Source organism: Raphanus sativus, unplaced genomic scaffold (assembly GCF_000801105.2).
Source record: "Raphanus sativus cultivar WK10039 unplaced genomic scaffold, ASM80110v3 Scaffold1472, whole genome shotgun sequence".
In the NCBI taxonomy this organism is placed as follows: domain Eukaryota; kingdom Viridiplantae; phylum Streptophyta; class Magnoliopsida; order Brassicales; family Brassicaceae; genus Raphanus; species Raphanus sativus.
The window spans coordinates 2,126-16,691 of record NW_026616783.1 but is presented as its reverse complement, the minus strand read 5'-3'; the positions used below and the strand labels follow the sequence as shown (position 1 = coordinate 16,691).

The window sequence follows — 14,566 nt, the reverse complement described above, 5'->3', positions numbered from 1 at the left end:
AGAACAGAATCACATACCGGCTTCTTCTTAGGAAGTCGAACAAGACAGGAAGAAGGATAGGAAATAAACCAGGGACTACAAGTGTTTATTAAGTGATGATTAAATTTACTAACTTGTGTAGCAAGCAAGAGTTATATTAATTACTACGTGAGAGCTAACAAATAAATAGACTAGAAAAGTACTAATCAAGTCCATCTTATACAAAAACTATGTTAGCTACCACAGAACACCAGTAAACTATGCCCATTCTTTTCTTTCTCACGGTCACTCAGTAGCTCTTGTCAATCCTCTCTTTCTTTCATTTTACTTCACTAAGAACTAAACTCTTTAGTAAAGAGTAGAATGAAGACAGAACTTGGTTTATAAAAGGGAGAAATCTTATGAGAATTGAATTATAAAATTCCAAATTTGAAAATTGACAATCAAACATATTCTACAAGCATTGCACATTATTACTTTCATAACATAAATGCAAACAAAAGATTGAGAAATAAATAGATTCTCATAGATCATTAAAGTTGGATGAAAACTCAGGACTCAGTGGTTTAAGAAGGTAAGAGAGTTTGAAATGTCTTCCATAACACCTTTCCCATCTTGAGCATCATAGTAGAAGAAGTTCTTTACTGGGTCTCCTTTGCCTGATACAGCTTTGATCACTTCCTGCAATACCCATCAAACCCCTCTCTTGTCAGTCAAATCACAAGTTTCCAGTGAAAAGATATACAGATATGCCAAAAAGGAGAGTGAACCTGTGCTAATATTCCTCCTACAATGGCACAAGCTGGTGGGAATTCGATAGTACCACTGATAAGTCTCTCCAAGAGACTATCTGGTATATGGCTCTCGCTCACAGACTGTCGCAGCAATATTCAGTTTACTCAGTGAGCTTTGAGTGACAATTATATAGAACTGAAAAACATAAACGGAACACTCACGTTAGCCTCACAGAGTTTCTTTTTAACTTCCAAGACTGTGGCAAGATCAAGTACTGAGCATTCTCCATGTTTACGCCTTTCACTCTCCTCAAACACTTCTATTACTGAAATATTAACACCAAAGATTAGTGTTGTGTTGTGTGTATATCTATCTCTCTTAGGATTCCAACAATCAGTTGTTTATATAGGTAGTAATAATTGTTAGCTGTAGTAGTAACTAGTAACTAGTAACCACCTCTCATAGCAAAGTAGAGCTTTGCTGTTCTCCGAGGAAGCAGTTTCCAAGGTACTGATATAGCTTCCTGTTGCAGTGAACCAACTTCTTACGTCTTATTCAGATGTAAGTACAATTTAGTGTAAGAAGTACCTGAAAACTCGGAAAATGTACTTCACATTCAAACTGTCTCTTCAAGCTTCTTCTGTGGAAAACAATTTGCCAAGGAAAACAATACAAACAAAGATCAAATCCACTCAGAGAGCTGTTGATAGAGTCTTAAAAATATCCAACCGGGAAGTAAAATCATAGATATGAAAAGATTTAATTTGCCTGAAACACCAAACTGATGAACATAAGAGATGCAACATCGAATCATGTAAGTACCTTTGTGTACTTGTAGTCTTGAAGGTCGACAAATATCTCACCACATGAGTCTCTGCAGTCGACTGTATAGAATGCTACACGTTTCGATAACTTCCGACATTGTTCATTAACAGACATCTGCAAAAAAAAAAAAAAAACAGAAAGATATGAAGAAATGTATGGAGCAACCAAAAGCATGAAATGGGAGCTGTACTAAAGCTGTTATCAATACCTTGGTGGCATGAGAACCGTAGCCAATAACTATCACATCAAACTTCTCAAAAAAATCCAGTGTCAAGTGTTGACAAATCACCTGAAACATTTGAAAGAATGATCAAAGTCATTATAGTCTAATAAGTTAATTAAAACGATTCAAGGAGAGAGGCAAAACCTTTGACTACAGAAACAAGGACCATAGGGTTAAAGTCCCTGAGCGAATCACAACAGATCTCAGCCACCGTTTTGCCTCTGTAAGCATTTTCATCAGGAGGAATCAAGAAGTTTGCGTTCAAGGGCTCCTCGTTCACCAAGCGATCATCCATTAACGTCACACTACCGACTCCTGCCAGCACAATGTTTTTGCAAAACTACACAACAAAATGGAACCAAAACCAAAAAAACAATGTAGTAAGATACTAACTAATCAAAAGAGTATGACATCTACACGAGTAAGTGATAAAAGAGTTAACAGCTTACCTCAGCAACGGTCCCCTTTATTCCAGAAACCAAGATATGAGATTTGGTCAATCTGCAAGCAAAAAAACATCAACCTCCTCACACTAAATCAAAAAGGTGGCAATGTAAATACATGTAATGTTTAGTATCAAAAATATAAGCTTCAGAAAAATTCAAAATGTGAATGAAACGAGTAATGTATCTATCAGTAGTACCAAGAAAATATCAAGTTAATACTCTACATGAACTCAACACTATGATGATAATGTCTCAACTCAGACCAAACATAACGAAACTCAGAAGTTACCACTTTACTAGTCTAGAAGCAGAATCCAAACTCTATACTAGTAGTAGCTAGGAAATGCGAATTGAAAATCGAGTTTGGTACTCCAACAAAAGCGAGCCAAAAGATGATAAAGGCTGAAAGGAACAAGCTTTTTGAGAAATTGAGAGAAACTTATTCGTGAATGAGAAAGAAGTAACCTTCTTTGAGCATTAGCGCCCCAAACCCTAATCTGGCGATCGTACAAGGCAGTCTCCTGCTCCGTCAGCTCTTCTTCGTCCATTCAGAAAACTCAAATCTAACAATTCAGAAAATCTTTGCTTTCAGAAAATGGAGCTTCCCAAAATCTAATTTTCAAAATGTCTAAACTTTTTGTGCCAGGGGAGGGAGGGGGAGGGGTTTTTCTTTTGTCAACTGATTCATTTCAATGATTTCATTGAAATAAGAAGCCCAATGGGCATCATACAAGTAAATTCAGCCACCGATCATATTACAAGATAAAACATACAGCCCAAAATTGAAGCCCATATCATTGCCACATGACCCTAGCAAAAGATAACGATGTACGCATGATAGCCACGTGTCCCACCGCTGGGCTATCGACAATTCTGGAAAAACGCCTTCAAGACTTTGCCGACTATTCTGAATTCATGCTAACTCATCATCGCTTCATCAATCATCTATGTTCTTCATCTTCAAGGAGACAAAGGAAGCGAAGATTGATTCCTCTCCCAATGAAAAAGCAGAGCTTGTCCAGCAAAATCAAACAAAAATTTATATAGGATTAAACGGAATAATAATAATAAGCGAAGAGGAGAGAAGCAGAGTTGATCGGAATAACCAGAATTATTATTCAACTTGAAACGGAGTATAGATAATCATTAAGAACAGCTCCGACTCAAGTTGAACACACAACAACAAAAAACTCACTAGCTTCTTATAGAGACTTTTCTTCTTATGCATTTAACAGAAAAGATGTGACAGCAATATCTATTAGCTGTCCGGTTTACTTGACATCGGTTTAGTTATTGTCTTTATGCATTTTGGTTTAGCTTTATGGTTTAATCCTTGGTTTAGTAAACACTATATGTAATCATGTTCTCATTTACGGGAAATCAACCAAACAAATAAACAATCTTCTTAAACCCTAATTCTCTGTTCATCATCTTCATCATCCACCATTAAGAATCTCTGTTCTTCGGTTGACCCTTCTTCCTCTGTGGTCGTCCTCTAGGCTTAGATTTACCGGTTCTCGAGCTCGCGGTGAGCTTCTGGATCGGATTTATCGGTTACTCTCAGACTTACTGTCTCATTGGTATCAGAGCCATCGGTTCTCGGATCGAAACTATGTATCCACGATTTGACGGGATGATGCCGTTCTTACCATCAAAACAACAAGCCCAAGCTCTACTGATCGAGAGGGAGCTGAAACTGAAACAACAAGCTGATGAGGAACGACGCCTTGCAGCCTTCCGAGAAGATTTCATAAGCTATCTGCGCGAGTACTCTTCTCCACTGTTGAATGAGCTTCAGGAACCCCGTGTGTCGTCTCCAATCCTTCCGGTTACGCCACATGTTTCATCGATCCAACCCCGACCTCCCGATCCTCCATATCTGAACCCATCAGAGAGTCCTCCTTCATCCAGCTACAAACCTATGGCGAAGAAAAGCAAGAACCTTTTGAAGTACTCATGTGAAGAGATCGAAGAGAGGATGGCAAATGGGTTGTGTATCTTTTGTGGAGAACAAGACACGCCTGGTCATCATAATTTGAAGCACAAAGGAGTGAAGATTCTCGTGACTGAGAGTGACGAGGAAGACGAACCCATGGTGACTAAAAACAACGATGAGCTCATCACAGAAGAAAACTTGGTCGAATCTGATGAGTTTGTCACCAAAACTATGATGAAGCCAAATTCTTTCTCTGAATCGCTGGAGAGTTTCTCTTCAGATTTGCAGACCTTTGATGTTGCAGAACAGAAAGAAGATCAAAACAAAAGTGATGCAGAAGAAAACATGAGCTTCTCTCTTGGGAATAAAGTCGAACACATGGTGGGCGAACATAATATAAAGGCTGATCGTATATGGGAACCAGGTGGATGTCTGGTCAAGACAGATAGAGAGATGCTTCAAACTGAAGCAGTTCTACATGGTCAGGTACAATTTCATGGGCTAGAAATGCTGGAGAACGATAGGTTGCACTCATGTATTGGTATGGACTTATGTGAGTTTCGAAATGATCATGGAGTTGATACCTTGTTTGCTCATCAAAGGCATCATATCAAAGAGATATGTGTTCTGCGTAAGAAAATAAGCCAGTCTTGTCAATCTCAAAAGGATCAACGTGTATGGGAGCCTGGTGGGTTATCAGTTATAGCAGTTCAGTGGTACTGGCCAGAGAAATATTTTCAGGACGTGCCGAGATTACTAGTTAGTGCATCTGAATTTGGCGCTGAGTTTCATAAAGCTCCTCTACCAAACGAGAAGCTACTATGTGATGAAACCTTGGGAAGATTCATAGGAGTGAAAAAGCTTACAGCAACTTCTTGTCACAGTGGCGTCATGCTTGGGTGGTTCTCAAGTGTCTGTGTAAAAAGTGTTACTGATGAGAACATCTTGGTGAACAAGCTGAAAGTAGCAGAAACCATGAAGCTAGTTGCAGGCCTGAGACAATCTATTTTTGCTGGTATGAAGTTCTACTTAAAGCACAAATGGAGATCTAGGATATTTTTGAGCAATAAGGTGGAGATGAGTACTGAAGAATTGCCGAGAACATCACAGAGCCAAAACTGTTTGCTTAGTGCTTCTGTCTGGAATCTCTTAATAAAACAGAGCCGAAACTGTAGTTTCTCTGAGTTCCTTTTGCAGTGGAAATGGTATCCTCCAGAACAGTTTTGTCAAGCTTGCAGTGGCTGGTTTCTAAGGTTGTGGACATGGCAGAAAAGAGCAAGGTTCTTCTCATCAAGATGGCTGATTTTTGGTGAAAGTATCCAAGGCCAGCGTTGCATTAAGTTGACACAGACACACGTGGATGTTGTCATTTGTATATCAACAGAGATGACGTCAGTTACGAACACGTTATGTGTTGTTTGTGTGGTTTGCTTGTGTGGCATGCACATTTGGCTGGCTGGTTCATGGAACAAAGAAATGTGCAAGAATTGGTGGTATAAATTTAAAGAGAGATCAGAGAGTTGCAGGATTCAAGAGTCATGGAAGAGTGTGGAACGTGAGACTCCACAAACTGTTTCCCATATGTGTCACCGCTGGAAGAATAAGAGTGAGCTTGATGCAAAGAAGAAGAAATTCACTGAAGAAGATGCAGTACATTTTAAAATGGATGTCTATACTGACGTTTATGGTTTAGACGCTGACAACAAGGATGACAACACTGTCTTGGGTTTGCTTGGGGAGCTAAGACTTGCAAGAAGAATGATTACAGAATTGGAAAAGATCCAGGACAAGACAACTGGTTTGACATCTATCTCATACTATTTGGTTTTGCACATGTGGAAAGAACATCCCCCTGACCAAGCTACATCAGAATTGTTCTATCCACACTTCAACAACATAGAACGAGTTGAAAGGAAAAGAACCAACCTGCTCATGTTTTCATCTTTGGGGACAAAGATGATCTGAAGAAGGGAGTACTGTGACAGCAATATCTATTAGCTGTCCGGTTTACTTGACATCGGTTTAGTTATTGTCTTTATGCATTTTGGTTTAGCTTTATGGTTTAATCCTTGGTTTAGTAAACACTATATGTAATCATGTTCTCATTTACGGGAAATCAACCAAACAAATAAACAATCTTCTTAAACCCTAATTCTCTGTTCATCATCTTCATCATCCACCATTAAGAATCTCTGTTCTTCGGGTTGACCCTTCTTCCTCTGTGGTCGTCCTCTAGGCTTAGATTTACCGGTTCTCGAGCTCGCGGTGAGCTTCTGGATCGGATTTATCGGTTACTCTCAGACTTACTGTCTCAAAAGATCAAGTAAACTCGTCCAGTACTGTTTGGAGTATGTTATTGCCTAGTAGCTGTCAGAAAAAAAAAAAAAAAAAAAACAGATAAAATTTAAATATGCAGAGATAGATGATAAGATGTGGAGCAAAAGAAATAGTTGGTGAAATAATAAGACTCACTAGCTTCTTTACAAAGACAGATGTAACTGAGCAAGACAAGGAAAGTGGGATGGTATGTACCTTGTTGTTTCAGGCCACTCCAAAACCATCGTCAAATGTCCATAATCATAAAAGATTACTCTCACACGCTGAGTTTTAGTTTAACATGAAAAGAGAGGAATAAACAGGGTTGGTCCAAATCATCAGGAACGTTTTCATATTTGGCAGCTATGATATTTTCTTCAATATCATCGATTCTTTACACATTATTACAGCACCAAGGAACGCTGTAAGAAGCTAACGTAGACTAAGAATTGCAGCACAGAACAATGTTTTTCCAAAGATTTGTCAAAGCTATATATACCACAACTGATATTACACTAATTAAAAAAATAGAAAAGAGGACATGAATGGCAACTGTTGAAGATGATGATCGTTTAGAAAGTCAACCTGAAAGGTATAAGAATAGATGAACAAGTACACAAATGTTGTGCTTCAGGAACAACAATACAGTTTTTAATCCATTACAAGTGCAGAATGTTTTATTGGAAAAAAGGAGGAGACTTCTAACAAAAAAATATATAGAGTTGAGAGAGAGATTTCAAAGATTGAAGGATAGAGAATATAAAATTTTACTGTGACAAGGACGCCGATAATAAGGAAATTTGATCGTTGTGACAACTTCTGACCACTCAACAGTTGCCCAAATCTCGCCAGTTTCCTTGCGCCTTTGTAAAGAGATCTCTGCACACCAAACCTCCCATTCACCAATAGCAGGACAGTCCCAGAAGACTAACATGTTGGGACCAGAGTTGCTCAGTTTGTGACCGGGAAACGTACCGTCAAGGTGTTGGGATGGCAAATCCAAACCATAATTGACCAGTTTGGAGGCACAAAGGGTGCCCCTTAGATCATCCAAGCCCATAACTTGTCTCCACTTCATCTCACCCGCTGCTGACTCCAAATCACTTGTCTCACACCACAATATCCAGCCACCGGTTACACAAGAGTAGATGACATTGTCTATCACATGCCAACCCTTTCTAAGTTCGTTGGTATCTGAATTCCCTGTTTTCCATATGCCTTGACTCGGAATGTAAAGCAGTCCATTACCTTTCTCATTCAAACCGAAAATCTTCTTTGTCTTGTCCTTCTCCTCTATCACTGCGATTTCGTGCATTAAAGAGTTCATATCATCTGGCGGAGGAGGCTGGTTCAACGACAGGGCATCCCAAGTCTGCGTCTTTGGATCGAAAACCTCTACAACCCAATTTGGTTTCTCGCAACCTCCAAAAACGTATATCTTCCCGTCCACCACGCCAGCTGCAGCAGAAGCTCGAGCAAACCCCATGGAGGGGAGATTGGTCCATGTATGAGATCGGCAATCCAGGAAAAAGACCCTGGACGATCGCTTCCTGCCAATCATCCCACCAATCACATAGATACCCCAACCATGTGCCACCACGGAAGATGCTTCCGGAGGCTGATACAAGTGTGGCCGGATCGGAAGCAGCCGACTAGGATGATCTAGGGCTTTTGGGTAGAAGGCGAACCAGCGTGCAAACGGATCTGAAGGGATGCTTAAACATAAATAGATGCAGCGTTCGGTACGACCAGTTAGGGATCGGGCTTGGTATAACTCCGGGGAAAGCATTAGAGAGCGGTGCAGCTTCGAGACCAGATATAGGGATCCGTGGTCCAGCCTTGAGACAAAGGTCAAGCAATTCATTACGATATCATCTGGCAACACGTATAACTTACAGTCCTGCTGCGGACAGTAGTTCTTCTGTTTCTTCCTGTAATTCCTCTTCATCGTGCTTTGTTTTGGTTTATATCTACCATAAACTGAGATCATGTTTTACTTTTGGATTTTCTTTTCTCCAAGAGAAAGCAGTTGCTCCCACTTGTATATAAAGGGTACTCTGAATTACTAATTCGATCCGAACAAGGAACAAAACTATAATTTACTTCTTTTTTTTTTAGGTTTGTTTCCTTTTTTTTTTTTTTGGAACAACAAAAATTGAGGTTTGTTTCCTTTTTCTTTCTCAATAAGATTTAACCCTAACAATAATTGAGATTTTTTAACTTTTTTTTCCTTTTATCTAAACTTACGACCACCAGATCCGTTTGTGTTGTTACCGTACTCCTTTTTCCGTTTTTTTTTTCTTTTTAATAAAGTTTTTTAGTTGTTCTACTTTTGGCATTGTGGTCCCCACATTACCTTTTTACAACAAGAACTAGGTTCGGTCTTACTAACGTAACTATTTGACCATTGTAAAAATGATGACGTTGTACTTCGAGATGCCTGTCGTTTATATTTATTCGTAACTTTACATCTATACTAAATAATGATGTCAAACAGGTCGTCCAGCCCCGTCCCGTCCCGAACCACAAGCTCTCTGTCAAACGGATCATGGCGGGCTGTCCCGCACGGGCTGCTGTACCCAAAAAATATCATCCCAATTCCACCCCACCTAATACACAGTCTTTAGCGGGCCGGTCCGCGGAACTGACGATTAAGGAAGCTTCTGGGTGCTCTTCTTGCTGCTCCATGAAGATCAAGCTGCTCCATTACTTCCATAAGTGCACATATGAGGAGGATACATGAGTTCTATTTTTTATTTCTTGTATCAGTTTTGAGGAGTATTTTTCTAATCATAGTAAAATAAACTAGATTTTGACCCGCCCTTTAGAAGACGGGACAATCATTTTGTTTTAAATTTATGCTCTTGTTCGATTTTTCATAAGTGTGTTTAGGGCGGGACAAAATTTCCTTCTTCCAGAAAAGTCTTGCTAAAAAAAAAAGATTTCATTTATCTCTCAAAATAGAATACTAAAATCTGATACATCCTCCATCGACACCAATCTTTGCAGTTATATCCCCTTCTCACTTATTCTTTTAATCAGTAGATCATATGTTCATCTGAATCACTTTTGAAAAATCAAAAACACACATATAAATTTTTTTGTCTTTCCAGAAAAGGGTTGCATGTCGAATCCGATATCATAACTTTTTAATCGGATGAGCTTCTTCTGCGGAAAACAATTTGCCAAGGAGAAAACAATACAGACATCAAATCAAGTAGCTGATCCAGAAGTTCAGGAAGCCCTTCCCGATGAAGAAGAAGTCCTTCCTAAACAGGAAGCCTGTCCAGAAGCAGACGAAGTCCTTCCTAAACAGGAAGCCTTTCCAAAAGAAGAAGAAGTCTTTCCAAACCGGACCAAACCGGATATGTGTTCAGTCAAGACGATGTATCTCACCAACCCGGAGGAATTTAGATACGAGACCAATTTTCATGCGTTCTACACTAAACAAGGAGACAATCCCAATTGGAAGCATCCCCAAAGCTACTCAACCAGGAAGATATGAATTTTACAAACCGGAGGTTCCCCAGCCCATCCACCTGCGAGTATCCGAGTTTAGAAGATGTTTCAAGCCCAACGACGAAGCGTTATGACCCAAACCAAATCATGAACTTCAAGAAGAATCTCTTATCTTTCCATCAAGCCAAGAATGAAGAGAAAATTCCACGGAAATCTGAAGTTATGGTCCAATCTCCAAACCGGTCAAACCAGTTCTGCACCTGCCTTATTTGGAGTCTCACCGGTTCAATCTTTGTCAAACCAAGACTTGGCGACCAGGAGAGTTTCTACATGATCAAAGACATCCAGAGTACACATCCAACAGTCCAGAAGAGCATTCCACCCACAACATACACCAGCCAGCATGTGATCAAGAGGATCTCCAATTACTCCAAGTTTCCTTGTTCGGTACTACTCCCAGCTTGGAGAATAAATCACCAACGGCTATATTCCGACGACCAGAGCCTTCTGAAGATAATTCCAATGAATCCAGACGTTCCAAGGCATCAGAGTTTTCCACAAAACTCTCAAGACTCAAGAAGATCTTCACCTTCCTTATTTTTGGCCAAGAAAGCCATTTATGGCCTAACGGCTACTTCCTTTTGTTATTTGATTCTTTTTCTGATTTTCTAGCTTAGCTTTATTGTTTCTGAGCAGTATATAAGCTCTTGGTCGTGCATTGTAAAAATCACCTTTCAATCTATAAGTTTATTCAATAAGAAATTCAGTTTCTTCTTCAAAGTGTGTCTTTGAGTTTGTTCTTGTCATTAGTTTCATTTGAGAGAGTCATTTGTTGCTATTGATTCGTAGTTCTTAGGCTGTTGAGAGATTCAGCATCCCCTGGACTTCACTGATTGAGAGAGTCGATCAAACCCAAGGATTGAGAGAGTCAATCAAAACTTCACCACCATCTCTACCAACATCCCACCTTCCGCAAGCTAAGCTTGGAATCTGCTGATCATCAAGTGATCTAAAGTTGGAGTGATTCCAGTCTTACATCATCTGGTATCAGAGCTTCAAAAGCTCCTATCCATCAGTTTTATCTATCCAATTCGTTTTTCATTTTATTTGCTTTTTGTGTTCTTATTTGAAAATCAAAAAAAAAAATCATAAAAATCTTTTTGCTTAGTTTATGTTCTTGTTATTTGATTCCCAGAAAAATTGAAAACCATAAAAAGTTTATTTATGTTCTAGTTGCTGTTTTGATTCAGTTTAGCATTCATTATAAAAAAAAACCCATAAAAATTGTTATTTGCTTTGATTCTTATTTTATTTCTGCCATTGTTGCTTATTTGTGTTCTTGCTGTTCTTGAGAAGGAGTTAAGTGGTTTTGATCCACGAAATTCTTTTGAAATATCAGCTAGTTGTTTGCATTCATTCCCCAGCTCCATTGCCATATTTAAAATTTTGCATTTAGTTTATTTCTAGTTTCCTTTTCGGTTTGCTTGCATATATAAAATAAAATAAAAAAAAATTTGTTCTTTATTTCTATAAATTGAAAACCAAAATAAAAAGTTAATTTTCTTGTTTGAGTTTATATATTTCGTGCATACCATATTGCTTGCATTAAAAAAAAAAAAAAGGAAAAGAATATTGCATCATATTTATCTTTTTTTTTTAATTTCTGTCCAAGCATATAGTTTAGCCATTGTTATTATTGTTTCACTTGTCTTTGACTCTTGAACCCATTAAAACACTTAACAACGAGTTGTGTGTTGCATCAGGAACCATGGGAGATGAAGAACAAAGTGATTGTGATTGGGAGCAAGAAGAACAATTGTTGTCTGATGAAGAGAGTGGTTATGAAGAAGATCAGTGGACAGATGATTGTTCCAATACTGATTATGATGATGATCCAGATGGTGGAGAGGTTGAACCAGAACCCACAGACCATTATCAAGACAACACCAGCTCGGTAGACTGGTCTAGAGAAGAAGCTGACCAGAGAGACAACCATGAGGGCGAGTTGTATCAAGAGGAGATTGGATCCGAGATCAGCCTAGAAGAACACAGCCAGCATGAAGAGGAGATTTATGGAGTAGAAACAGAAGATTGTTTCAATGGAGAGGCTGAAGCAGAAGAGGTTTATCAAGAAGATGGCTTTGATTATAACTCAGAACATGAGGAGCCTTATGTTGAAGAGAGGCCATGGTGTGAAATACCATACTCTGATCATGAAGAAGAGGATAGAGGAGTCTCGATCCAAGGAAATACCATGGTGTGAGCTACCTTATTCTGATCAGGAGGATGATCACCAAGGTGAAACTGATGCTCAAGTCAGTTTCAGACTACTCTGAAGTAAGTTATGGAAATGAACCGGAAAGCCATCCAGATTCTGCTGAAGAGAATGAAGTCTTAAGTGAGGCTGGAAGAGATGATGATGATGAGCCAAGATACATCACATATTCAGGCTATAACCAAGGGCCAGAAGGACTACTTCAGATGGGAGAAAGATATGGAGGATTGGTTCCAAGCCCACAATATTCCAGAGAAGAAGAAGACACTGTATGCTGAAGCAACTTTAATCAAGAATGCTTATGTGCATTGGGAACAAGACAGTTGTGTACGGTTTGAGCTTGAGCTACCAGAGTACTCTTGGGAAGAGATGAAGAATTTCTACATAAGGATTTTGTAGAAGATGCTGAGTTCATCCAAGAAGCAGAAGAAGAGAATTATGCCGAGCCAGAGAGATTGATCATGGCAGTCAGGTCAACCCCTAAGGCTAAACCCAAGAAGACTTGTGATCCCAAGCCGAGGGATATTCTGTGCGACCCATCTTCCAGCAGGAGCAAGGCTAAGGAAGCTGTGAAACTTAAACCAAAGGAACCTAAAGCTGTGAAGAAGAAGATTAACCAGCAAGAGAAGGGTTCATACCAGAGTTCACTGCAAGCTCCAAAGGTACAAGTACATGTCCAGGAGCAAAGAAAATTTTGCAAGTACCCAAGAAGAAAGCAGCAAAAAACAGATCATTGGAAAGCAACCCAATGAAGTGGTAGCTAAAACTCCAATCTATGAAGCTTCACAAGGACGACCAGGAACAGCCAATCAAGGTAAGTCCCCTAACTATAATATTCTCAAGGATAAGACATGTTATAGATGTCATAAAAGAGGACACTTTGCTGTAGCTTGTCCAACTAAGAAATCATTGAAAGAAACATCACTAGAAAAGAAAACTGATTCATCTAAAATTAGTGATAGTTTTAATTCAATCTGATTTATTGTTCAAAAATTCTTGTGTGATGCACTTGTCTTTGCCAAAAAGTTTTTGATCCAGGAATACTTAAAATAGAAGATCATCCAAATCAAGATCAAAAGTTGCAAAGAAGGCAGCAAACAACACAAGCAGTCCAAAGAAGAAAATAATTCTTCAGCTTGTGGAAGCTATCAAAGTAAGTCTGGAAATTTCACATTTTGTTTATAAGTTGCCCAAACACAGATATAATGCACTTGCTTCTTGTCCAAAATGTTGAGATTATTTCAGGTTGCAAAGAAGAAAGCTTCAAAGAAATCCCACCGGATACTCTTGTTGCTAGGAGAATCAACTCCAAGAGAGACCAGAAACGTGGCCAAAGAAACCGTGATCCATCCACTCCAGAAGAGATTCAATGGCCATAAAGCCTAGCAGAGGCGTGATCCTTTCACACTTTTTCAAAGAAGAGCCACCAGATGCACCATGCATCACCAAACAAAAATTGTATCAAGGTAAGGTTCTAAACTCCCAAAAGAGAGAATGAAAGCTGACTTGCTATATTGTGGTGTATCAGGTTATCAGTTTTGAGGTCAAAACCTTACAAGGGAAAGGGAATGATGAAGACATCAAATCAGTAGCTGATCCAGAAGTTCAGGAAGCCCTTCCCGATGAAGAAGAAGTCCTTCCTAAACAGGAAGCCTGTCCAGAAGCAGACGAAGTCCTTCCTAAACAGGAAGCCTTTCCAAAAGAAGAAGAAGTCTTTCCAAACCGGACCAAACCGGATATGTGTTCAGTCAAGACGATGTATCTCACTAACCCGGAGGATTTAGATACGAGACCAATTTCATGCGTTCTACACTAAACAAGGAGGAATCCAATTGGAAGCATCCCCAAAGCTACTCAAACCAGGAAGATATGAATTTTACAAACCGGAGGTTCCCCAGCCCATCCACCTGCGAGTATCCGAGTTTAGAAGATGTTTCAAGCCCAACGACGAAGCGTTCTGACCCAAACCAAATCATGAACTTCAAGAAGAATCTCTTATCTTTCCATCAAGCCAAGAATGAAGAGAAAATTCCACGGAAATCTGAAGTTATGTCCAATCTCCAAAACCGGTCAAACCAGTTCTGCACCTGCCTTATTTGGAGTCTCACCGGTTCAATCTTTGTCAAACCAAGACTTGGCGACCAGGAGAGTTTCTACATGATCAAAGACATCCAGAGTACACATCCAACATCCAGAAGAGCATTCCACCCTTACAACATACACCAGCCAGCATGTGATCAAGAGGATCTCCAATTACTCCAAGTTTCCTTGTTCGGTACTACTCCCAGCTTGGAGAATAAATCACCAACGGCTATATTCCGACGACCAGAGCCTTGAAGATAATTCCAATGAATCCAGACGTTCCAAGGCAT

The 14,566-nt window shown here is 39.4% G+C and overlaps 1 protein-coding gene and 1 pseudogene across 1 annotated transcript; both read right to left on the bottom strand.

Annotated features, from left to right (window-relative positions):
- Positions 1-392: 392 nt before the first annotated feature.
- Positions 393-3,450, bottom strand: LOC108822425 (SUMO-activating enzyme subunit 1A-like; annotated as a pseudogene).
- A 3,560-nt stretch (positions 3,451-7,010) lies between these two features.
- LOC108822424 (F-box/kelch-repeat protein At4g39560) lies at positions 7,011-8,515 on the bottom strand. The gene has a single exon (XM_056998882.1). The coding sequence runs from the start codon at positions 8,448-8,450 to the stop codon at positions 7,197-7,199; it is 1,254 nt and encodes a 417-aa protein (XP_056854862.1). The 5' UTR covers positions 8,451-8,515; the 3' UTR covers positions 7,011-7,196.
- Positions 8,516-14,566: the final 6,051 nt, after the last annotated feature.